This window comes from Monomorium pharaonis, chromosome 7 (assembly GCF_013373865.1).
Source record: "Monomorium pharaonis isolate MP-MQ-018 chromosome 7, ASM1337386v2, whole genome shotgun sequence".
NCBI lineage: Eukaryota > Metazoa > Arthropoda > Insecta > Hymenoptera > Formicidae > Monomorium > Monomorium pharaonis.
Window position 1 is genome coordinate 2,883,441 of NC_050473.1, and position 25,565 is coordinate 2,909,005.

The window sequence follows — 25,565 nt, forward strand, 5'->3', positions numbered from 1 at the left end:
AAACACAAACACACAGAAACAGAGTGTAAGCAGAGTGAAAATGTAAAGATGGACTGTTTATACATGAATCACGTTTAAGGAAACAATAATTACACCAACTGTACACAAATACATGAAGAGAGCTTCGGATACGCGATTACGGATTTTCAGTTTCCTCTTCTACATCGTCTAGAAGGAAAGAATGTTCCAGTCACATTTATATTCTTTTTTTCTTTGTATGTTCGTTAGTCTAAGAAGCACTATGTGTCGCCACTATAAACCGGTTGAATGATACGACTTGACTCGAATGATTGCCTCGCTCTCAGTCGTTCGCCATTGCATCGTACGAACATATCTCCAGTATGAATTTACAAACACATTTAAAGAAAACGATAGAATAAAGATTGGTCAGTCTTGTGAAGATAAGACGTTATGTAAATTCAAAGATTAATACTAAACATTCGGAGCTGGTTATTGCGACATTGAATTCTGCATAAAGAAAAGCTTCGTCAGAAGTGTTTCAAAAAATCATCAGAAATAAATGTAGATAACAAGTAAATTAATAAAAAAATATAAATAAAAATTAATATATAACTCGAAATTAAAGTGCACTCTAACAATCGATAAAAGAATGCAAGATATTCCGAGAATGCGAAAGATAAATAATACTTATACATTCACGAAATAATATTTATTTTTGCTGTACTAATTGTCGGTAATAAAGATTATAATAAAGTAAAATAATAATGATTGTAGACGATTATGTGTGAAAATCGCAGTGATTCCCATCAGAATTTGAGAAGTTTGCTAAAAAAGCAGTGATTATACTCGTTTACAACCGCTGCCACGTAATAATTATAGCAATTCGTAAAAATTAACCAGATATATTAATAGAACATATATTTTATTAATTTTGTAGTGTAAAAATTTTATAATAATCTAAAAAAAAATGACTAAAGTTTATATCTTGACGGTGTTGCTGTTACACCGATTTGATTTCACGACACAAGACATAACAGTTTCTCAACAACCTAATTGTTCGGAATATCTCACGAATATGACCAAATCTGGGACAACTAACTTGTTAGGACTGATCGAAATCCCATCTACTTCAGTATATGATGAATACTACTTAAAAATTGCCTTGAATACTCATAATGAAATAACAGTAAGTATTATCTATAGTATTAAGAATGTAAGAAAAATTTATGTAAGTTTGTGATAATAAATGCAATTTTTAATCATTAACTTTTTTAGTATGTAAATTTAAAACTTAAAAAAAAGTTTGTCTCGTTAAAGTCATTAATGGTTTTGCAGTTTGTGCAGACACAAATAAACTGACTTTTTAGCTTTAAAAGCAAATGTGCTTAAAAATAATCAAAACCTAATTAAAAAATTTAATTCTTAAGTAATAAGTATTAAATAAAGTAATACTAATATTATATATATATATATATATATATATATATATGTATGTATGTATGTATATCAAAATATGTCAAGTGTTCTCTCATGTAATTGAATATCCAAAAAATAAAATGAGACAAATAATCAAGGAATAAATAAGTAGATAAGTAAATAAGTAAATAAAAAATATATTATCAACTTGATTTAAATTTTTAATTCAATTCAATTATTTACGTATTTATCATATAATTTTTTATTTTATTTTTGTTTATGTAATTTAAGTAAATATAGATACAGTTTAATCAATTATTACTGTATTACAGAAACATAATTCGCTCGGAATACGAGATTTTCGATTGGAATTGGCACAAACGTTATATGACACCATTCGAGATGTTCGTCAGGGTAAACCTTTGTTATATCATATTTATTATCCTTCGGACAAACCGATTCCAACAGTGACTGCGATATGGTTTAATAATCAACAAATCTGTCCGGATCTCGGTCGTAAGTACTGTCTTTATTTAATAAATAATAAATGTATTATATATGTATAAGAAGTAAAAATTTTCCTATACACTCATTCTTTCGATTTATATCAAGATAGGACTTACTTGTGTCTGACGTTACTATACTTATTTAAAACGGAGGAGGAATAGGAATAAATAAAATAAGAATAAAGTGAAACTTATTAAGCTTTACTTTATTCTTATTTTATTAACTAGTTCTTATTTTATTACTAAGTAAAACTGGTCATTGTCCAGTAAAAGTAAAAAGGGTCATTGTCTGTGTCTTAAAATAATTAATTTCGAAAGAAAAGAAAATTCTTTTCTTAATGTGTGATTTGTGTTACGTTACTGTTACTTTTCGTTTCAGCAAATGGAAATATCAACGCTACTATCGAGTTAGGGCATATTGTGTATCCGCCAAGCGACAATTCCTGGTTATGGTATCGAAATTCGAGCAACTATCGTATAGACAATCCCAATCAAGACCGTCTAACTTACTTGAGCCCTATCTCTATTAGACCCATTATCGCTCCTTCTGTTGAATTTGCGAATAACGAATGCGGTATTACCAACTATTACACCGACAATGCAAATCGCTTGTATCCCAACAGTCAGGAGGTATTACCTGGTCAATGGCCGTGGGTGGTAGCAATATTTAAGAAAAAGACAGAATATTTTGAAAACGACATAAATTTTAGATGTGCTGGTTCACTTCTAACCACCACACATGTTATAACAGGTATGTTAAGAGATCGAAAAATCCGATATTATTATTACGTTCAAATGATACGATTTTCTTGTAATCTTATATTTCCTTTTTTCTTGGAAAAGATTTATTTATATTTATACATTCTAGTAATAAAAAATTAGAATTTTAATTAAAAGTTCTATGCATATTTACAATGCATTTGAATATCGTTGGTGATATATGATATTTAGTTTTGTCATTACACTACAATCTTTGTTTGACTTCATCTTTTATCTTTTTCTGTTTCTCAGAATTAAAAGAGTTTAATTGTTTTGAGAATTTTGATTATTATAAAATCTATTTTATGCATTTCTCATTTTTATAGCGGCGTTTTGCTTCAGAAACATTATTCTTAAGAGACCTGATAATCCTAATAATTTTATTGTGGCTTTGGGAGTACATCACTTGTATAAGTGGAATGAAACAAATCGCATAAGTAGGGAAGTCACAAAGTTCACGATTCATCCCGACCATGGATTTAAAAATAAATACGCCCCTGATTCCAATTTGGCGATTGTGAGTCTAAACAAGCCAGTTGAGTACAGTCCCTTTATTAAGCCTATTTGTCTCCGGTCCGCGTCGACCGAACTTCAAAACGTCTTTAATAATAGTGGATATAATGTGGGATGGGACAAAACATGTTGTGACTTTGGTTTTCGGGGCTTCAATTATCCACGGATGGCAAGGGTGTCGATAATGAGTCAGGTAAAAATCTACATTAAATAAGCTAGATTTTTCCGTGTTTAGTCAATATATAAATTAAATTTCAACGGCAAGAAAAATTCTCTGTAAACAACTTGTTCGAAACATGAGGATATCTCGACAACAATTTGAAATACATATATCCAAGAAGTGCTTTAATATTCTTGCATTATTAATAACGACTTGCGATTTTGTTCGATTTTGTTACATTAAGTTACTATTACGTCACTACTAACGTAGCACATTGATATAATAACAATATTCATTGCATGTATCTATAACAAATATATTTATAAAAATGCTTGAGTAGGATCGACTTTTCGAATGATTAAGTAATTAATAAGCGCGATCGTCAATTATATGGTACAAACAATTTTCATGAACGCGGTTAAAATAATAAAATTCCGAACAATTTTGAAACCCTAACAGTACGATAACATTGACAAATTCCATGCTATCATTATAAAACCAAATATTACAAATAAAGATTAGATGAATATTATATTATATTTACAAATTACAGGCGACTTGTTTCCAAGGATTGTCTAACGCAATTAAATCCTATTATGAAATCACATCATTACCAAATCGCACTTTTTGTGCTGACGAACACGAGGACGGCTTCTGCAACAATCCTGGTGGTAGCGGGAACGGACTATTCATTTTTGATGATACAACGGGCCGTTATTATTTACATGGAATCAGGTCGCGAAGTACCTGCAATTCCACAAATTATGTCCTTTATGATGACGTAGTTGAATACATACCTTGGATTCAGCAACAAATTTCTATCACATAATGCCAGTTTCTTCCCGCAAATTGTAAATGTGCTTGCAGTTAATCTTTTATGTGTAAGATTATATTTTATGTGTAAGATTATATGAAGCTGCAACACTTATACGCAAGAAGATTAAATACAATTTTACTTTTAATTTTTATTTTTAATTGTTTATACTGATTCTTTTTGTTGTATTAAATTTGTCTTAATATGAAAACAGAATAAATAAATAAATACAATTATACAAATGTCATTATTTGTATAGTCAACTTATTTCTTAGCCGTAACATCCTAGTTTAGAAAAATAGAAAATTTAGAAAAATTTCTTACCTATAGCATCCTAGTTAAATGTCGTCAATAATTCAATGCAATACAGTATTCAAATTATATAATTTTTATGGAACGGAAATATGTAATGCTTAACACATTATTATACATTTGTTTTTGTACTTATGTCCGTATACGTTTTACGATTCGCGTCTTTATCTTATCTTTTCTTGTTCTTTTTTAAATATTTTGATCAGCAACAGTTCATACAAGTAAACAGGAAAATCTCTGAAAAGTATGAAGAAACGTATGTCAGTGTATTTTATTATATGAGAACCAAGAAAATGCAGTACGCTATTAAAAAAATGTGCGAGTGACAATATCAACATCGACATGTGAGAGTCGCGTTGATTTTCATAAAAATGTGCTTGTTTAACATAACAATAATTATACCGTTTATATGCAGTTACGTGAAGATAGTCTTCGATTTGAGTTCACGGATTTTCCAGCCTCCTTCCTTTTCAATCTCATCTAGATGGAGATGGTGCTCCAACCTCCTATTTTTCTTGTTGTGTTCGTCAGCCTAAGAGTCTCTACGTGCCGTCTCAGATAAGTTGGAATACGACTCGACTCCATGATCGCCTCGACTCTTGCCAGTAGCCCACTACCACATCATTCGGACACATCTTTGGCATAAAATTACAAACATATTTCAAGGTGTTTCGATAAAGAGCTGATCAGTCCTGAGAAGATTGGGTAAAGTGCAGTTACGTAATTCCGAGAATTAATACACTTAATATTTGGAACCGGTTGTTGTGGCTTCGATTTTTTGTGGACTATAAAGAAAAGTTTGAGAGTGCTTCGCCAAGAGAGTATAAGAAATGCAAAAGAAATGCCTGAAAAATAGGGGTGCAGATAAATAAATAATTAATTAATTAAGAATACATGAATATGAAAGTAAATATATGACTTAAAGTAACAATTGATAAGAAAATGGAAAATACATTAGTAAAAGCGCAAGAGATAAGCAATACTAATATCGAGACAGTAAAAGAAAGTAATAAAATAAAATAATAAAGTGAATGTAGACAATTATATACGAGAGAAACCGCAGTGATTCTCACCAGAGATTAAAATTTGCTAAATAAAGAGGTGATTATATCTGTTACAACCGGTTCTGTTTGCTGAATAATCAATGTGTAAGATAAATACGTACTTTTAGAATGTGCAACATATTTTGGTTCGCGCTAGATGTTTATTTTATCAATCGGTCTTTTTAACAAGACTGTCTAAAAACAATTAGCTAATTAGAAATTAGACTATCGTATACTATTCGCAACCGAGATTTCTGTACATTTCAACAAATTATTTACTTATAACTGGATGTTAGACTTCGTCTATTTGTTTGATAAAACATGTGGTTCGATAACAGAAATTAATTTAAATAAAAATTAAAAATTCAATTTTGTTAACTTTTCAAATACATATGTTTTATTATATATATTAATAAATATATATTAATTAAATGTATATAATATATATGTCACATATGTATATAAATCTAACATTAATTACATTATATATTCAATATTATAGCTTTTTGTAAAAATTTGCAAATAAAATATAATGTATAAAAATTTGTAACATTTAAAAAAGAAAATAATTTTAGTTTTAAAAGACTATAATATTGTCTTGTTTGACAAATATGTTTACTATTGGATAGGTACATCGCATTACATGATATTCGCATAGAAAGATTCTTGTTTAAAAAGTTTTAGTTTTAGTAAAAAATACATTTATAAAACATTTTGTTAATTTTGTAACAGAGTCAAAATTTGCTAACAGTCTTAAAAGATGATTAAAATTTCTACCTTGACCGTGTTGCTGTTGCATCTACTTTATATCAGAGTACAAGGTATAATTGTATATCAACCAGTTAAAATGAGTTGTTCGAAATATGTCAAACCTGGAACAACTAACTTGTCAAGACAGATCGAAATCCCACCTCCTCCAGTAAATGATGAATACTACTTAAAAGTAGCTTTGAATACTGACAATGAAGTAATGGTAAGTATTCTCTGCAGTATTACAAAAATGTAGGAAAAATTTGCACATGATAAATTTATGATTATTATTAAAGACAATTTCTGGTAATTCTTAATATGTAAATTAAAAAATAAAAATTTTTTTATTAGAGTGGTTATAAATTCTATAGATCCTTAATGCTGTCAAAAATAAAATTACCCTTTGTTTTAAAAAGACGTGCTCGTAAATAATCAAAGCATAATTTAAAAATATATTCGTAAGTAAGTTTTTTTTGTACATTTTAAAATATAAAAAATAATTTTCAAAAAATATAATTAAATAGTTATAAAATTAAATTTATCTACAATATTCTCGTAATGACACAAACAATCAAGAAATAATACAAAAATTTAATTTCAAATTTTTATTTGATTAATTATTCGTTGTTTTTATATAATAAATAAAAACAGTATAATAGTACTGTATTTCAGAAGCAGAATTCGATTGGATTTGGAGACTATCGATTGGCATTGGCACAAACGATATATGACACTGTTCGAGCTGTTCGTCAGAGTAAACCTTTGTTGTATGATATTAATTATCCCTCGCATAAACCAGTTCCGACTGTGTCTGCAATATGGTTTAACAATCAACAAATCTGTCCAGGCTTAGAATGTAAGTACCGTATTAGTTTAAACAGTAAAATACACACCATATCAGATAATTGAAAAAATAAATGTTCTAGATTTTATTCTATGTATTGAGTCACACATCACATTTTGAACTTTCTTATATCTAACAATGAATACTTTTTACTTAGATCAATGGAGATACGATAAGAATAAGGTTGTGTTCCGATATTATTGTCATATTCCGTTATGTATACTATAGATTTTCAGTACTGACAGTAATATCGGAACGCAACCTTAATAGAATAAGGTCCACTTGCACCAAACTCTGATTAACTTAATTGTTGATTAGTCCATTGGAATTGAACAATCGCATTTGATTAATTTTGCTTAACGACAAATACGATTGGTTAATTCCAATGGACTAATCAACGATTAAGTTAATCAGAATTTGGTGCAAGTGGCTCTAAGATTATAAGCTTACTTAAATCGACTAAGTTTCTTTTTATTATATACATCACTTCTACCTATACGTAAAAACGTTACTTTTGTGTTTAAAAATAACTTGTCTTAAAAGAAAACAAAATTTGTATTTTGAACGTGTAATTTGAGTTATTTTACTTTCTTACTTAGCAAATGGAAATATCTGTGCTACTATCGAGTTGGGGCATATTGTGTATCCGCCAAACAATGATCCAAATTCTTGGACATGGCATCGAAATTCGAGCACTTATTATATACATAATCCGAGTGAAGATCGCCTAAACTATTTGAGTCAATCTAGACGCACTACCGCAATTCCTCCAGTTCAATTCGCCAACAATGAATGCGGTATCACCAATTATTACACGGACAGTACAAATCGTCTGTTTCCCAATGGTCAGGAAACATTTCCGGGCCAATGGCCGTGGGTGGTTGGACTCTTTGTTAAAAAAGAACAATATAAATTTCAATGTACTGGTTCCGTTCTAACTACCAGACACGTTATAACAGGTATGTTAAGAGATTGAAGAGATATTAATTTTTAATTATCATTACTCTTCGTGTTTCAAACAATACAAGTTTCCTCCATCTTTCTACTTTGTTTTTTGAATTGCGGAAGGCTTATGTGTATTTGTTTATATTTGCAAATAAAATACGAGACCATAAATTTCTCAATATTCACAATTCATCCAAATATAATCAAAGAATGCACGTGGAAATATCTGGAGAGATCACCTAATATTGTGTATTTCTATTAATATACTTTATCTATAATATTGATTGAACTTATTCTTTATCTTTACCTAGTTTTTACAATTAAAAAGTTTAGTTTTTTTCTTAAAATATTGATTATCAAAGAAATGTATCTTTCATGCACATATCACATTTTTATAGCGGGGCATTGTTTGAAGAAAAACTTTAGTAGTAATGACACCATACATCCCAATGATTTGCTTGTGGCCTTGGGACGATTTAATTTTCGACACTTTCGTGAGGAGGGATCTGTCAATCGGGAAGTTGCAAATTACACAATCCATCCAGATTATGCGCATTATCTCAGCGGCGATTCTGATCTAACAATTTTGATCCTGACGATGCCCGTTGAGTTTAGTCCTTTCATTAAACCTATATGCCTGTGGTTTGGTTCGACTAATCTTCAAAACATCATCAATAAAAGAGGATATGTTGTGGGATGGGGCAAAGATTTAACGAACCGTTTTCCTGATTATCCACGTATGGCGAGGGTGCCGATAGTGAGTCAGGTAAGAATCCAAATAGCCAAACTTATTAAAATAAAATATCTAAATGCTTATTAAAAAGTTTGCAAGCAAAATGGTACGCAAATTCTATTATACAAGACGATTTCACAAAAGCTGAATTATTAGCAGAAATATAACAAACTGTACAAACCTTGACAGTCAATAGTCACAAAATATCGACCAAGAATGTCAAATTATGACGCAAACTTTGTTAACAAAAAATACAAATATTATTTATAAAATATACTGAAACATTGACAAATTCAACACTACCATCATAAAACCAAGTATTGTAAATGAACATCAAACGAATTTGTATAAATTATAGGAGATATGTCTTCGGAGTAACCAGATTTTCTTCAGCTTCACATCAGATCGCACTCTTTGTGCCGGTAAAGACGAGAGCGGTCCTGGCAGTGGTGAAAGCGGGAGCGGGTTAGTCATTTTCGATGATACCACGGGCCGTTATCGTTTACGTGGAATCGTTTCCCGAAATTTATCTAAACTCAAAGATTACGTCGTTTATGTTGACATAGCCAAATATATATCTTGGATTCAACAACAGATTTCTACCACGTAATCTCTATGTCAATCTCTTCATACAAAATGTGCTAGCAATGAAGCTTTTATGTGTAAAGTTTATACAAAACTGCGCTAGATTAATACAATTTTACTTTTAATTTTATCTTTAATTGTTTATACTGATTCTTTTTGTCGTAATAAATTTGTATTGATATAAAAACAAGATAAATAAGTAAAATACAATTATACTAGTTATTAATTGTTACAGTCAATTTTTTAATAATTAAAAATAAATTGTATTACAACACACGCATGTTATAGTATATGTAATAGGCCGATACTTATGTAATGCTTCTACAAAACGTAAATAATAATTGACGACGTCGTTTATTTTGACGTAATCCTTGTAAACGATCAAATACATATTCTGGAGTCAACAACATATCTCCATCATGTAAAACTGATCTTGCGCTGTAGATTACAAAATATGTTAACTTTTATGTAAGATTTATCCATGGCGGCGACATTTTATGGTAATGAAAAACAATACTGGCTTGAAAGACAATACAAGTGCCAGAAACGCATAAAACATGTCTACTAACCATTTTTGACCGTTTTATTATGCATTTTTTCCCCGTAATTGCAGATAAAAGTAAAAATATCTATTCATATTTATATACTAATACAACTATAAGTTTTATACTCATTGTACAGAAATTTAAAACGGCCAATTATGAATGTTTGCAAAGTGAACGAGTATAAAAACGGATAAAACTAAAAAAACTCAATTCTTTTTAGAATTAATGATTCTTTTAGAATTGCATTAATTTAAAGTTTATCTTCTCTTATTCAATTATAAACAGATTCCTATACATTGCACACAAATGAATATAACATTCACAACTGATAGATACTGTCTTTACTCGATGCGTTCAAGATATGAACAAAAACGGATACAGATAATTACAAGAATACAGAATATATCAAATCTACTATACTTACCTCCAGATAATTCAAATGAAAAAAATAGCTGTAAAAAGTGTAACAATGTCTTTTTTGTATCATAAAATTATGTTTTTTATTGTCCCATTGCAGAAGATAAGCAAAAATTTCCGTTTCGAAAATAATCACTAAAGAATTGATAGGCCCATAACAGGGATAAAAATATAGCAAAGTATAACCTTTTAGACTTAACTTGTATCAGGTTGGAAATATTGTCGTGCAACTGCGCCTAATACAATTTCTGCACTGTACACATCTGCAAAATTTTAAATGAAAAAACTTACATGTAACAAGATAAAATTTCTATTACGTTTAATAACATCTACTCCGTTTAACTTTCAATCTCTCTTTAAAATAAACTTTCTTTATGTAAAAAAACAAGATAACAAAACGTTAAGTTAATTTATAATTACTTACTAATATTTGCACGTAAGACATCAGAGAGAAGATGGAGGTCATTGTCATGAGTCACGATAATATAACTTAATTTCGCAGCATTCATTTCTTGTATTTGAGCGATTGATCTACGTGTCTTTTCCATTGTACCTCCTGCACTCTCTATTATTTCCGCAATTGCCGAGGGAGATGGTATTACACTTGGTGTAACATAAAATATTTTACCCTATTTGTACAGAAAAATGAAAATAAAATATTTCCATTTGCATATCACTTTTTGTATCATACAATTAAAATTCGAATTGTTAAAGAAATATTGTTTAAAAAAAATCTGTTACCTTAAGTACTGTTCCTCGATTGGGACTCGCTAAACTTTTTTCGATATTGCAATTGAAATTTTTCTCGAATTCTGGATCACCGAGCATATATGCATTTTCGTCCACAAAAGTGTTTTTTGAAGAGCATTCGAGCAACCATTGAAGGCTGACGATATATTTACATCGTGATAAACAACACAATAATTTTACTGTTCGTAATGGTGCTGACATTACGAGATGAGTAGCATCTCGCCAGCTAGCAGCTAAAGCACCTCCCAGTTCTCGAATCCTCTGAAAAATCACATAAACTCTATTCAATAAATTGTAGCAGCAAAATTCAGTAATAATATATTGCAATTATTAGAGTTCTGTAACTATGAACAAATATGAAGTTAGTATTAAATGGTATTTATTTAATACCTTGGCATGATTTTTCGGGTTAATACCAGAAAATAGTATTCTTGGTTGTTTATCGGGTGGCGGAGGATCAGGATTGCTAATAACAATTGGTTCATCCAGACCCAAAAGATGCGGATCTTTATTCAATAATGGACCATCCAGACGTGGCTTTTTGTATTTTCTGATTGAATTTGGACCCTGACCAACCTGTTTTACTTTGTCATATGATTCTTGCGTAATATTTATTGGCATTTTCCAAGCAGCTAGAATCAAAAATAGAGCTTTATATATAACAATTAATTTCAATATATAACTGTTTTATGATCTAACAAATAAATGTTATACCCATGAGATGAGGCACTAACGAATAATCTAGTCTGAAAGGGTTGCTCAGACTAAACTGTTGATACTTTGGACCCTCAAGTTGATGCAAAGCATTCATCTGTCCGCATAGTAAATCCGTCAACCATTGTACGTTTACGACACTGGTTTGCCATTCGCGTGCCTTTTTATATTTTTGTCCATCTGGCCTAAAGTTATTTCATATTTCATAACATATAATTATAATGTAAAAAATATTAAACTGTTAATTACTTGTATGAAATATTACAATATATAACAACACGTAACAATTAATAAATAGTATACTTATTATTAAAATAGTTGAAAGAACGATCTATACCTTCTACAGACAAGAAGAGTATTGTGCCTGGAAAAGTAATTAGTGTACTTTGCACCCAAAGCCTCTAACATGAATTTGACTTTTGCTCGTTCTTCTCCCTCGAATCCAGAAAAAGATATGATTTGCTTGCTACATGGAAGTTCAGTTAAGCCAAACGGCGTTGGAAAGTGAAGAACATGCCAAGGTGGGACTACTTGTTGCTTACTGACAACATCGGAAAGCCAATGTGCACTAACACAACGTTTTCCCTCACGCAAAGCTTGCACCACAGTTGGATGTTTCTGCGTGATAGCTAACACGTGCGTTGCGCGAGTACAGTATTGCGCTTCTACTTCGCCACCATGTCTTTCGATAACTTGTTTCCAAACAGAAACTTCATTAGGACGCTGTACATCATATTCGACAATGACGAAAATGCATCCTAACAGAAATAGATCTGGCGGCACTGAAAATACACACATTATTCTCTCATTAATGATAATGTAATACACAATGCCAAATGTATATATAAATATAAATATTAAAGTTTTTAAATAATATTACTAACGTATATAAAGTATAATTTATCTATAATAATAATATTGATAAATAATAATAAAAAATAAAAAAATTGAAACATACATTTCAAATTTGGATTGTGACCATAAAACTGAGTCTTAGGTTGTGGCATAACTGGAGCATATTGCATTTTCATAGGTGCTCCTGATGGTGCGCCATTTGTTATATTCCCCAAAGTTCTTCTCTGATAAGCGGCTAAGAGTTGTGGATCTTGCGAAGGTGGGGGTGGAGGTCGATGTTGCGCAGTCATCAATCTCAATTGACCAGCTGCACTACCTTCAGCAGCACCACTTTGTATTCTGTTGGTTAGCATATTTGCCAATGCAGTTTTAGTTTTAGGATTCACGACAAGCTGCTGATCTGGTGAAATTTGCGCATTATTTGGCAAAGGCGCTAATTGCGGTTCTTGCTGTGCCCCTGGTTGTTGTTGCTGCTGCTGCTGCTGCTGCTGTTGTTGTTGTTGTAGATGCAACTGCTGCAATCTAACCATTTGTTGTTGCTTCTGTAACTGTAATTGCGCCAATTGCTGAGGTGTCAGTTGTGCCTGTTGGAATGGTTGGCCCGTTTGTGAAGCTTGCGGACCTTGAACGGCCTGGCCGGCTGACACAATGACTTGATTGGAAGAGTTTATTGGAGTTAATGCTGGTGGCTGTACACCAGGATGTACCGGCTTCTGTCCTGAAGGTTGCGCGAGTTGTGGTCCCATCATCTGCGGTCGAGCTTGCTGAACCCATTGTAAACTACCTGGCTGTACTGGTTTACCAGGGCTTCTTATAACAGCAATATGTGAGCCTTGCTGCGCTTGACGATTCTGCATCTGCCTCTGCAATAGGAGGTTTCGTTGTTTTTGAATCTTCTGTATAAACTGAGCCCTCTGTTGCGGGTCCATCTGCTGCAGTTGCTGATGTGTCTGCGCGTCCAAATGAATCAACTGTCGGGGAGGTTGAGGTGGTTGTTGATTCCATTGTCCTCCTGAGGCTCTTTGAGCACCAATCTGTTGCTGCTGTTGTTGCCTTTGCAGTTGTAAGTGGTATTGCTGTTGCTGCCACTGTGAGTCTCGTTGAACGATAAATCCTTGTTGATTTGGTCCAATTAATTGCTGATTCTGTGACTGTTGTTGTAATTGACCGTCTCTTATGACGAACTGTTGAGAATTCTGTGGAGCAGATTGCTGCAGTTGCTGTGAGATCTGTTGTATCTTTTGCTGCTGTTGTTGCTGTTGCAACAAAATAAGTTGTCTTTGCTCGGGAGTGAGTTGCTGCGGTGGAGTCTGTTGTTGAGTCAATGGATGCTGACCTGCTATTTGTTGCTGTTGAGAAGATAATTGTTGCTGCTGCTGCTGCTGCATCACTATTTGCTGCTGCTGTTGCTGCTGAGCCAGTTGCACTTGTTGCTGCTGTTGCGTCAAATGTGACTGAGTCTGTAATTGCTGTTGTTGAATAATTTGCTGTTGATTCAATTGCTTTTGTTGTGACGTCAGTAGTTGCTGTGGATTTAGCTGATGCTGGGATAATTGCGAATTTATTGGTTGTTGCTGTTGTTGTTGGGGCATCATGGATTGCTGTTGTCCTACTAATTGTTGCTGTATCTGAGGCGACTGCTGTTGATTCAAAAGTTGTTGCTGCTGATTATACGGTGGTTGCTGCAACTGTTGCTGATGTTGTGTGAGTTGTTGCTGCGTCAATTGCTGTTGTGATGTTAACTGTTGCTGTTGTATCAACTGATGTTGCATATTCATTTGCTGTTGCTGTTGTTGCGGAGACAATTCTTGCTGTTGCATTTGTGATGGTACAGCTTTCATTTGCGGAGAAATGTTTTGCTGAGATGTCTGTGGAAGCCAATTTGTTTGATGAATTACATCTTGATCAGAGACTGATGGAGCGACCGTGGAAGTACTCGGATTGGTCGAGGGAACTGGCCGTGGAAGATGCTGCTGTTGCGATTGCGATTGCATATTTATAGTATTTTGTCCATTTGTCGAATAAGGAACAGTCGCTGTACTAGTCACACCAAGACTGTGCGGAGCACTCGAGGGTACCGGTGGACTCGGCTGATTCCATGGCATACGTTGCTTGAGCTGTTCGAGCATGGCTTTAGTCTTATCTTGCTCTTCTTGTGTAATGTTATTATCTGTATCTTCGTCCATGAATCCGGTAATCAAGGCTGTCGAACTATTTGGAGACACTAATAGTCTAGGATGATACTCCACTTCACTTACAAGAGTGCCTTTTTTACAACATTCCGTTATCCAGTCAGGTGTTACAATAGGTATGTGGTGTCTCATAGCAGCTTCATACTTTGCGCCACTTGCTTTGCACGTAATCAAATGAGTGCAATATCTGTCCAAGCGTAGCTGACATTTGCCACCTTGCAAGGTTATCATTGCCCATAGGGACTTGCTATCAGCCCGACTTACCTGAGACAGGCAGACATGTATGTTCGAAAACAACTGATTCTCTTCTGGCGAGAAATATTGCGTTCTGTTTAAATTTTCATTAAGGAATATATATTCTGCCATAAATTTAATCATGTTTAGTAATAAATCTCAAAGTATTTTTTAAATGTTAACTTTATTACTTATCTCCTTAAAAATTTATTAAAAAACTGTTCAAAAATTACTTATTTAGAATATAAAAATATTTGAATAAAAAAAAGTTTCAAATACAATTTTATTATTATAATTGTGAGTAGAATATTAAAATATAAGTCTTTCGTAAAAGGATACGGTAGAAGTTTCTTGCACTTAATGGAATATAAAATCCAATTTTGCGTAACTGCTGGTATCTCATATAGATCCTTTGCTTCAGAAATATCATTTTCTAATGCTTCATTGCCTGCTATCAGATGCGTAACAAAATCACTAAAATAATTGGATCTCTCAGCCCCACCTTCTTGCAATAAATTCAAAATCTGCAAAAGTACGTACTTATAATTAATAAATAATAACATTTTTTAACGTCAGGTATATAAATCTGAAATAATTTCACACTTCGTTTCAAATATTAAAAAAAAAATCCGTACAGAAAAGAGAAGCGATCCGAGAACCGGACATTTACATGAAATGGTGCTCCAAATTATAACCCCCGTTAACAATCGAGCACGTCAGTTTCGCGTCGGAAAAAAGAAGCATTGTAGCTTTCGAAAACATTGGGCGGTCAGCTGCGACAGCAGCGAATCACACGGCCGTTCGATCCGTCGAGCGCCGAACTGTCGATGGAACAAAAACGCGGGAAAATCAGCAGAAAAACTGTATAACGCACCTTCGGATCGGCCTCACCGCTGACGTAGTATTTAACGTTGGCAAACAGAGCACTGTCGAGCTTCAAGTCTTCGAGGCCAGCCCGTATGTCGCCCATCCTGCCGAATCCGTCCGTTACTCCGCTCACGTCCTCGGCATCACAACAATAGCGGGCGCGGAGCGCGCACCGCACTCAAACCGTTTCTAGAACTCCGAAGATATGACTCCGCAGTATTTGAAAACAAAAGTCCGTCGCGACGCTTTTGTTATTATTATGATTGCAGGTTATGTCGCGAGCGAGCCTTGCGTGGCGCTATGCTTGATCCGCGCGCCCCACAGCTCGCGGATATTATCAACGGCGCGCAATTCGAACTCCGAAGCATTTCACGACAGTTTTCGATAATTATAAACTATTACTTTGCGACAGTTTATTGTCAATTTATTGTTAACGTAAAAGAAGTAGAAATAATAATTTGAACTAACATTAAATTTACGATAAAAAATGTAAATTCGATAATATTTTTATACTATAGAAGCTCATTATTATTTTTTAATCGTTTCCATTGTTAAAATCTTTATTCTATTTCTCACGCAAATAAAATAAGATTTTAAAATATTCTTTTTTTCAATTATCTAGAAAGAATAATTTTAAATTCTAAATTAACTTGATTAAAAAATTTGTTTCTAATTTTCCATACTTTATTTAGTTAGAGAAATAATTGATGATAGATCAATAAATTTCAAAATTTTATGTTTTACACGAGGGTGCTGTTTTAATCTAAAAAATAAAAACGATAAAAATAATTTAGTATGAATAGTCAATCGTTAAATGTACATATTTTAAATCTGAACCAAAAAAGATATAAATTATATTATTTTTCTATAAGTTTTGAAGAAAGTAATAAAATATTAAATAAATTTGCTAAATTGAAACATATTATCTTTTCTAATTTTAACATAAAATATATATTTCACATTAGTGTTATTATAACAATAATGTATTGAAAAAATAATTTATGAAACAAAGCTACGAAGAATATTGCTCGGGGATTAGGGTATGACAATTGCGACAATTTGAAAACATTTGCTTTATTACGTTCCTTTCGTTTCCGCATATTAGGTACATATCAGCATCTAAAATGCTTCTCTCCTTTTAATTCAATAAAATTCGTTCTTGCACTAACTTTTATATTTGTATCTTCTACTTCCTCCCTTACTTTCTTGCATTCGCTCTTCCTCTTTCGCTCATAAATAAATAAATTATCGGCTAATATGTACACGATCTCAATAGTTCTCTTTTTCTTATTTTAATAATAATTTGTCGTTTAATAAACGTATCTTGTAAAGACTCTAGAAATATTGAGCTTGGTCTGGTCAGTATACGTAATATATTTTCATTAAGTTCTGTCGCCTCAAATTATATTTATATCTCTCTGTTTATATATCTTTCTTTCTCTCTTTTTCTCTCTGTTTCTTCTAAAATTATTTATTTCTTCTCTCTTGCTTCGTACAATCGGTTAATATCTCCGCGTTCGTTCCAAGTGCAGCTTTTCAAGAATATATTTGAATAGATAATTTGGAGAGCAGAGAAAAATGCTCGGACATTGCCAACAAATTGGCAAAAAAATACATGTATATTTCTGAGATGTAATGGTGTTTGAATATTGTTGCGCGTCGGTCTAGTCCAAGTTTCGATTTTTTCCCTAGAAAATTTGCAAATTTGCGTTTAGGAAACTCCTTGTAAGTTGCAAATCTTGCTATTAATACACAACTATTCTGAGATATCTTGTACGTTCAATTAGGATGTCTATATAATAAGAGAAGAGTTCTGAAATATCTCATGTAATAATATTTTCTCAGGCACACCTGTGAATATTTACAATCCAATATACGTTTGAGATTAATCGAATCGTTTAAACTATTACATCAATAAGATCACTCGTAATAGCAACGAAAAAAAAAAAAAGATAAACAAGACCACTGAAAAAGGAGATAAGAAGATTTATCTTGTTATGTGAGATAAAATCGGCGCAATGCAAAGAGAAAATTATACAGGGTCGCCGATCCACCGCGAGTTGGAAGCCTATCACAGACACTGGAAACCGAATTAGATGAAACGGATTAAAATAGGGAGAAAGAAATATCAACAACGACCTGCGAGATCGGACTACATCATAGTCTCGCTGCAGCTAGTCATATTATCAAAGTCTAAATGTAAGTACGGGCGACGATCGTGTTCGCAAAAAGCTGCACTACCGCCAGACCCAGCCAGCGGGTTGCACCATCCATCGGAGCGTATCGTGTTCGTGAGGTAACACAGTATTTCTAGAATCTCGTTAATGCGCTAGGAACCCGGGCTGGCGTTATCGCCACTTCTTCTCCTCGCCTCGAGCTGTTTCGCTAGCAGCGCGACCTCCCAATTATTGTAGCCATCTTGCCGCATGATCTTATCGTCGTCATCCTCGTCATCTTCCTCTTCCTCTTCTTCTTCCTCTTCATCCTCTTCGTCGCCCTCATCGCTATCACCCTTGCGACGGTCGCAAATGTCAAATTCCTCGTCTGATCTGCTGTCGCTGTTCGATTCAAGGTCGATCGCCACGTCATCCCGGGACAGCCTCTGCGGCACTATCGAGTTCGGCAGCTCCTGCAGTTCCAAGGTTTCTCTTTCCGAGTGTTCCTCCCACGATCGCCTGCTGCGTGAGCTCGAGGACGAGTGCCGGTCGCGCGACCGCGTGGACCCGCCAAGAACGGTGTCCACGGAGCTGTCACGCATGAAGGGGTGATCCTCGCGATCGTCTTCGAGGTCCTCCTCCATGGAAGCATCGTGCTCGGTGCTGTCCCCACCGGAGTCGTCCCCGCGTCGCAGTTTCCTTCGCTCCAGCTGTTGGATCCGCGACTGTAATTGCGATATTATCTCGTCACGTTTGCGGACCTCCAGCTCGAGAGACGTGAACTGTCGCTCGAATTTGTTCTGCATGTCTTCCTACAACGTCAAAAGCAGCAGTATGATTAATCGGACGGCCGCCGTGTGTCACACGGTAATGGGGAACTTCTGCGAGAGGAGTTGGATAATTGATGGGCTTGATGGACGTATACATCTGGCGACGATGAGTACCAAGTTCGGGACTTTGGGAAACTATGCTTGGAACGGTGACGAGCTTAAATTCCTGAAACTACAATACGGCCTCTCTTTGCTCTACAACGGAAGAAAGAATGACAATAGCCTTACAAAATAAAAATTAAATTACTAGTAACAGAAAAATATTGAGTGAATTTAGTCCCGCCGATTATTTGCATTGTCAATAAATATCGATATCGGGAGTGTTGTCGAGGCGTCTCTCGCGTTTCTAACGAGAGCCCTTTGACAAAGGCACTCCCGCGTGATGACAGGGAGCGGTACACAAAGCTCGTTCATTGAAAGCGTGGACAAAGGAGGCAGTTGCGCGCGCGCGCGCTCCTCACTCACCAGACCCGCCTTGATGACCTCACCAACCCCGGAGAGCAATTCGCCCAGGCACTCCTCCTCCCGCGGCCGGCACACCGTTTGCAGAACACCACCGGCACTGCTCACAGGACGGAAACTGAATTTATTGGGCGGCGGCAGTGACGGCTGATCCTGGGTGCCGGACAGCGGGTAATTCGACGGCGGCTGCTGGGGCTGCTCGGACGGCGGGCTCTGCAACGTGTACTTGTTGAAGGTCACGCTCTTGGACAGCTTCGAGTGCCGCGCGGCGTAACCCTCGATCGTCGGCGCTCTCATCAGCCTCCTCAGCTCGGCGGCGGCCTGGTGATCTGGCGTGCTCGTGGCCGAGGTCTCCGAACTGCCGGCCCTACTACTCGCCGACAGTTTCTTCAGAATGCTCTTTAGGTTCCGCCTCTCGAGAGTCTCGTTCTCCGGCGACAGCTGTTCCACCGCTGGCGACGCTTCTTTTTGTCGGTCCTGTTATAGAACAAAATTCTAATTGGAGAGGTTCAATATTAAACAATTATAATTGCGTCATGTGTAAATTAAAATTCTTTTAATACATTTATTATATGTTATCAAGAAATGAATTATCAATATTCATACGTCCTCATTTATTATGAATAATTATTAATTATTAATTATTAATTGTTATTGTCATTTTCGATGCATTATCCAAACTTTCCTCTGCATTTTGCAACACTGCACTTGTAAACAAAACATTTAATATTCAAACAATACTATATAATAAATAAATTTCTTCAAGCATATCTGGAAATCATCGAATTAGTATTTTCTGAATTAATTTTGTTTTATATTATAATTTTTTTTTAATTTTATTATTTTTTTATACTAGAACATTACAGGCGCGCGCTATTTGACTTTTCACTTTAAAAATAATAATAATTGCAATTTGATCTTCTCTATCTTTCGTTTACATAAATCAAACGTCTTCTGCAATTTTGAATAAAAAAATGTAAAGTTTAATTATACATATATATATACATACATATATACATACATACATACATACATACATACCTACATACCTACCTAGATACATACAGACCAACATACATACCTACTTACATACTTACTGCTACCTAGCTACCTAGCTACATATTTATCTAGTTACGCTCGCTCGTTTGCTCACTCCCTCCCTCCCTTTTTCACTCACACACTCGCTCACTCCTAGCTCACTCCTCGCTCACTCCTCGCTCACTCACTCGCTCACTCCTCGCTCACTCCTGGCTCACTCTTCACTCACTCACTCACTCTTCACTCATTCTTTACTCACTCACTTACTCACTCACTGCCAACCAGCCAGCCAGTCGCTCACTCGCTCACTCGCTCACTCCCGGCTCACTCCCGGCTTACTCCCGGCTCACTCCCGGCTCACTCCCGGCTCACTCCTCGCTCACTCCCGGCTCACTCCTCGCTCACTCCTCGCTCACTCACTCGCTCACTCCTCGCTCCCTCCTCGCTCAGTCACTCGCTCACTCACTCGCTCACTCCTGGCTCACTCCTGACTTACTCCTCGCTCACACCCGGCTCACTCCCGGCTTACTCCCGGTTCACTCCCGGTCCACTCCCGGCTTACTCCCGGCTCACTCCTCGCTCACTCCCGGCTCACTCCTCGCTCACTCACTCGTTCACTCCTGGCTCACTCCTGGCTTACTCCCGGCTCACTCCCGGCTTACTCCCGGCTCACTCCCGACCCACTCCCGGCTCACTCCCGGCTTACTCCCGGCTTACTCCTCGCTCACTCCCGGCTCACTCCTCGCTCACTCACTCGCTCACTTCTGGCTCACTCCTGGCTTACTCCTCGCTCACTCCCGGCTCACTCCCGGCTTACTCCCGGCTCACTCCCGGCTTACTCCCGGCTCACTCCCGGCTTACTCCCGGCTCACTCCTCGCTCACTCTTAGCTCACTCCTCGCTCACTCACTCGCTTACTCCTCGTTCATCTACTCGCTCACTCCTCGCTCACTCCCGGCTTACTCCCGGCTCACTCCCGGCTTACTCCCGGCTCACTCCCGGCCCACTCCCGGCTCACTCCCGGCTTACTCCCGGCTTACTCCCGGCTCACTCCCGGCCCTCTCCCGACTCACTCCCGGCTCACTCCTCGCTCACTCTTCGCTCACTCACTCGCTCACTCCTGGCTCACTCCTGGCTTACTCCTCGCTCACTCCCGGCTCACTCCCGGCTCACTCCCGGCTCACTCCCGGCCCACTCCCGGCTTACTCCCGGCTTACTCCCGGCCCTCTCCCGGCTCACTCCTCGCTCACTCCTCGCTCACTCACTCGCTCACTCCTGGCTCACTCCCGGCTTACTCCCGGCTCACTCCCGGCTTACTCCCGGCTCACTCCCGACCCACTCCCGGCTCACTCCCGGCTTACTCCCGGCTTACTCCTCGCTCACTCCCGGCTCACTCCTCGCTCACTCACTCGCTCACTTCTGGCTCACTCCTGGCTTACTCCTCGCTCACTCCCGGCTCACTCCCGGCTTACTCCCGGCTTACTCCCGGCTCACTCCCGGCTTACTCCCGGCTCACTCCCGGCTTACTCCCGGCTCACTCCTCGCTCACTCTTAGCTCACTCCTCGCTCACTCACTCGCTTACTCCTCGTTCATCTACTCGCTCACTCCTCGCTCACTCCCGGCTCACTCCCGGCCCACTCCCGGCTTACTCCCGGCTTACTCCCGGCCCTCTCCCGGCTCACTCCCAGCTCACTCCTCGCTCACTCCCGGCTCACTCCTCGCTCACTCCCGGCTCACTCCTCGCTCACTCCTCGCTCACTCACTCGCTCACTCCTGGCTCACTCCCGGCTTACTCCCGGCTCACTCCCGGCTTACTCCCGGCTCACTCCCGACCCACTCCCGGCTCACTCCCGGCTTACTCCCGGCTTACTCCTCGCTCACTCCCGGCTCACTCCTCGCTCACTCACTCGCTCACTTCTGGCTCACTCCTGGCTTACTCCTCGCTCACTCCCGGCTCACTCCCGGCTTACTCCCGGCTTACTCCCGGCTCACTCCCGGCTTACTCCCGGCTCACTCCCGGCTTACTCCCGGCTCACTCCTCGCTCACTCTTAGCTCACTCCTCGCTCACTCACTCGCTTACTCCTCGTTCATCTACTCGCTCACTCCTCGCTCACTCCCGGCTCACTCCCGGCCCACTCCCGGCTTACTCCCGGCTTACTCCCGGCCCTCTCCCGGCTCACTCCCAGCTCACTCCTCGCTCACTCCCGGCTCACTCCTCGCTCACTCCCGGCTCACTCCTCGCTCACTCCTCGCTCACTCACTCGCTCACTCCTGGCTCACTCCCGGCTTACTCCCGGCTCACTCCCGGCTTACTCCCGGCTCACTCCCGACCCACTCCCGGCTCACTCCCGGCTTACTCCCGGCTTACTCCTCGCTCACTCCCGGCTCACTCCTCGCTCACTCACTCGCTCACTTCTGGCTCACTCCTGGCTTACTCCTCGCTCACTCCCGGCTCACTCCCGGCTTACTCCCGGCTTACTCCTCGCTCACTCCCGGCTCACTCCCGGCTTACTCCCGGCTTACTCCCGGCTCACTCCCGGCTTACTCCCGGCTCACTCCCGGCTTACTCCCGGCTCACTCCTCGCTCACTCTTAGCTCACTCCTCGCTCACTCACTCGCTTACTCCTCGTTCATCTACTCGCTCACTCCTCGCTCACTCCCGGCTTACTCCCGGCTCACTCCCGGCTTACTCCCGGCTCACTCCCGGCCCACTCCCGGCTCACTCCCGGCTTACTCCCGGCTTACTCCCGGCTCACTCCCGGCCCTCTCCCGACTCACTCCCGGCTCACTCCTCGCTCACTCTTCGCTCACTCACTCGCTCACTCCTGGCTCACTCCTGGCTTACTCCTCGCTCACTCCCGGCTCACTCCCGGCTCACTCCCGGCCCACTCCCGGCTTACTCCCGGCTTACTCCCGGCCCTCTCCCGGCTCACTCCCAGCTCACTCCTCGCTCACTCCCGGCTCACTCCTCGCTCACTCCCGGCTCACTCCTCGCTCACTCCTCGCTCACTCACTCGCTCACTCCTGGCTCACTCCCGGCTCACTCCCGGCCCACTCCCGGCTCACTCCCGGCTTACTCCCGACTCACTCCCGGCCCTCTCCCGGCTCACTCCTCGCTCACTCCTCGCTCACTCCTGGCTCACTCCCGGCTCACTCCCGGCCCACTCCCGGCTTACTCCCGGCTCACTCCCGGCCCTCTCCCGGCTCACTCCTCGCTCACTCCCGGCTCACTCTTAGCTCACTGACTCGCTCATCTACTCGCTCACTCCTTGCTCACTCCTCGCTCACTCCTGACTCACTCTTCACTCACTCACTGCCAACCAGCCAGCCAGTCGCTCACTCGCTCACTCCTGACTCACTCCTTGCTCACTCCCGGCTCACTCCCGGCTCACTCCTCGCTCATTCCTCGCTCACTCCCGGCTCACTCCCGGCTCACTCCTCGCTCACTCACTCGCTCACTCCTCGCTCCCTCCTCGCTCCCTCCTCGCTCACTCCTCGCTCACTCCTTGCTCACTCACTCGCTCACTCTTCGCTCCCTCCTCGCTCCCTCCTCGCTCACTCCGTGCTCCCTCCTCGCTTCGCGCGCGCTACTTAACTTTTTATTTTTTACTTTTTAAAATAAATTACAACAATAAATGTATAAATAATATTTAACAAACTTGACAGCTGTCAAAATTGCAATGACAGCTACTCTTGCAACACGAAGTATGCGCAGCGAGAGAACCAATCGGCATCGCGGAAAAACGACAATAATAAACTTCGAGAAATGCGAGCAATCGACTTTACATGCCTTTTTTTAGATAGGATATATGTTATACTTTTAAAAGTATCTGTTGAAAGAGAGACTATAAAACAAGACTATAGAACTTACTCTTGTCGATATGTAGAAATAAGAAAACAATTGATAAAACTACTTACTTGATTATATTTAGCCAGTTTTCTGACATACTCGATAGCACAAGCTTCCGAATGACTCCTTGTGAGATTGCCATCGTACTCCGGCTCGACATTCTCACCGCAATCGAGAGACGAGCTCCTGACCGCTTTCTCCAGTTCGGCCAGCTTCTGCCTCTCGTTGAGGATTTTGAGCTTTTTGACGAACGGTAGACCGCAGTACTCTGGCGATAAATCGTCGACGGAGGCATACATTTTGGTTTGCTGTAGCTTTCTAGTCGGTGGGCTTTTCTGCGGCGAATTGTCCTTGGCGGTCAACGATGCGTTTTTCAGCGTGGTCCACGGCCTCTTGATCGTGCGCGTCTCAACCTGCGAGATCACAGTGGTCATCGCGACGCTCTGACCACCTGAGGACGACTGCTCGTCCGATAGCGTGCTTGTCTCTTCAGGAATGACGTTCCTTGTAGCAGGAAGCAGAGAGTCCTTGATGGGCATCTCCCTCTCTATTTGAATGGTGTCCTGCTCGTTCTTTGCCTTTAGCAGAAGTATCCTCTGCAAGAACGGCAGATTTGGGTTGGTAGGGTTCAAGGGCTCCGAGACTGGCGGCGCGTGCGACTCCGCCGCGTGGCTCGGCGTGTCCATCAGAGTACGCCGTTCCTCCCTCTCTTCCTTCTCCTTCAACAGCCTGAGCCTGGACAGCAGCGGAAGACCGGCGCCCAGCGGTGACACTGGCTGCTCCTGAGTATTGGGTAAAGACAGGTCGTGGCCGTCGTCGATCTTCTGCTGCCGTTTCAGAACCGCCGCCTTCGGCGCCAGTGGCTGAAGCTCCAGGCTCTCTTCCAGCCGCGTGTTACGCCTGCTCTTGCGCAGGACGTTCTTCAGACCCTTCACGTCGCTCTTGAGCTTATCGACGATCCTCTTGCCGGTACTGTTGTCGGATGAATCGTGGCCGGGAGATGTAGGTTGGCGCGATGCTCGTGCTACCCTTTGCGCTTCCATCAGCCGCTTCCGACCGAGATTCTGCAGGATCTCCTGCGCCTCCGGGTAGTCCTTCATCGCTGCCAGCACGTCCTCCCGCGAGAGGCTAAACAGCTCGGAGTAACCAACCGAACGAACGTCAGCTGTGCGTCTGAAAGTTTTTTCCGAGTTTTCGGCTTTAAGAATTTATCTCTCATAAAGCGCACGAAATTAAGAGTCTACATAAACTTTTATGGCTACAACTTAAATCGTTTGTAAAAATTTTTTTTCGTCGCATCTCTTAGATATCAA

At 39.2% G+C, this 25,565-nt stretch overlaps 4 protein-coding genes and 1 long non-coding RNA gene across 44 annotated transcripts in view; 2 read left to right on the top strand and 3 right to left on the bottom strand.

Annotated features, from left to right (window-relative positions):
• The first annotated feature begins 289 nt into the window (after positions 1–289).
• On the top strand, positions 290–4,412 carry LOC105832050 (chymotrypsin-like elastase family member 2B). 2 transcript variants are annotated; one of them, XM_012672656.3, is made up of 6 exons: positions 290–522; positions 899–1,147; positions 1,710–1,893; positions 2,263–2,634; positions 2,969–3,348; positions 3,869–4,412. In XM_012672656.3, the coding sequence occupies exons 2-6, from the start codon at positions 929–931 to the stop codon at positions 4,142–4,144; spliced, it is 1,431 nt and encodes a 476-aa protein (XP_012528110.1). In that variant the 5' UTR covers positions 290–522; positions 899–928; the 3' UTR covers positions 4,145–4,412. The 2 variants fall into 2 exon arrangements, with proteins under 2 accessions (XP_012528110.1, XP_036145162.1); XM_036289269.1 differs by having other exon boundaries at positions 290–1,147.
• On the bottom strand, positions 3,480–4,985 carry LOC105832052. Its single transcript, XR_001138696.3, has 3 exons — positions 4,844–4,985; positions 4,454–4,678; positions 3,480–4,062 (listed from the first exon to the last, which is right to left on the bottom strand). It is a non-coding gene; the product is annotated as an uncharacterized LOC105832052 (long non-coding RNA).
• A 44-nt stretch (positions 4,986–5,029) lies between these two features.
• Positions 5,030–9,897, top strand: LOC105832051 (serine protease gd). 4 transcript variants are annotated; one of them, XM_012672659.3, is made up of 6 exons: positions 5,030–5,156; positions 6,217–6,457; positions 6,907–7,090; positions 7,678–8,037; positions 8,422–8,789; positions 9,115–9,897. In XM_012672659.3, the coding sequence occupies exons 2-6, from the start codon at positions 6,245–6,247 to the stop codon at positions 9,364–9,366; spliced, it is 1,377 nt and encodes a 458-aa protein (XP_012528113.2). In that variant the 5' UTR covers positions 5,030–5,156; positions 6,217–6,244; the 3' UTR covers positions 9,367–9,897. The 4 variants fall into 4 exon arrangements, with proteins under 4 accessions (XP_012528113.2, XP_012528114.2, XP_012528111.2 ...); XM_012672660.3 differs by having other exon boundaries at positions 5,058–5,146; XM_012672657.3 differs by lacking the exon at positions 5,030–5,156 and adding an exon at positions 5,441–5,542.
• Positions 9,898–10,212: 315 nt separating this feature from the next.
• On the bottom strand, positions 10,213–16,203 carry LOC114254307 (PAX-interacting protein 1). The gene is made up of 9 exons (XM_036289265.1): positions 15,923–16,203; positions 15,388–15,572; positions 12,726–15,142; positions 12,105–12,549; positions 11,768–11,952; positions 11,444–11,685; positions 11,045–11,314; positions 10,728–10,932; positions 10,213–10,566 (listed from the first exon to the last, which is right to left on the bottom strand). Exons 1-9 carry the CDS (start codon positions 16,016–16,018, stop codon positions 10,499–10,501), a joined length of 4,113 nt encoding a protein of 1,370 aa, XP_036145158.1. The 5' UTR covers positions 16,019–16,203; the 3' UTR covers positions 10,213–10,498.
• Positions 16,204–16,973: 770 nt separating this feature from the next.
• Positions 16,974–25,565, bottom strand: part of LOC105832045 — a 141,571-nt gene continuing 132,979 nt past the window's right edge. For all 36 annotated transcript variants that reach the window (XM_036289244.1, XM_036289240.1, XM_036289212.1 and 33 more), the window contains 3 exons: positions 24,321–25,425; positions 19,367–19,840; positions 16,974–18,883 (listed from right to left, as the gene is read on the bottom strand). In XM_036289244.1, the coding sequence (XP_036145137.1) occupies positions 18,245–18,883; positions 19,367–19,840; positions 24,321–25,425 (2,218 nt within the window). In that variant the 3' untranslated portion in view covers positions 16,974–18,244. The remainder of the gene's footprint in view (positions 18,884–19,366; positions 19,841–24,320; positions 25,426–25,565) is intronic.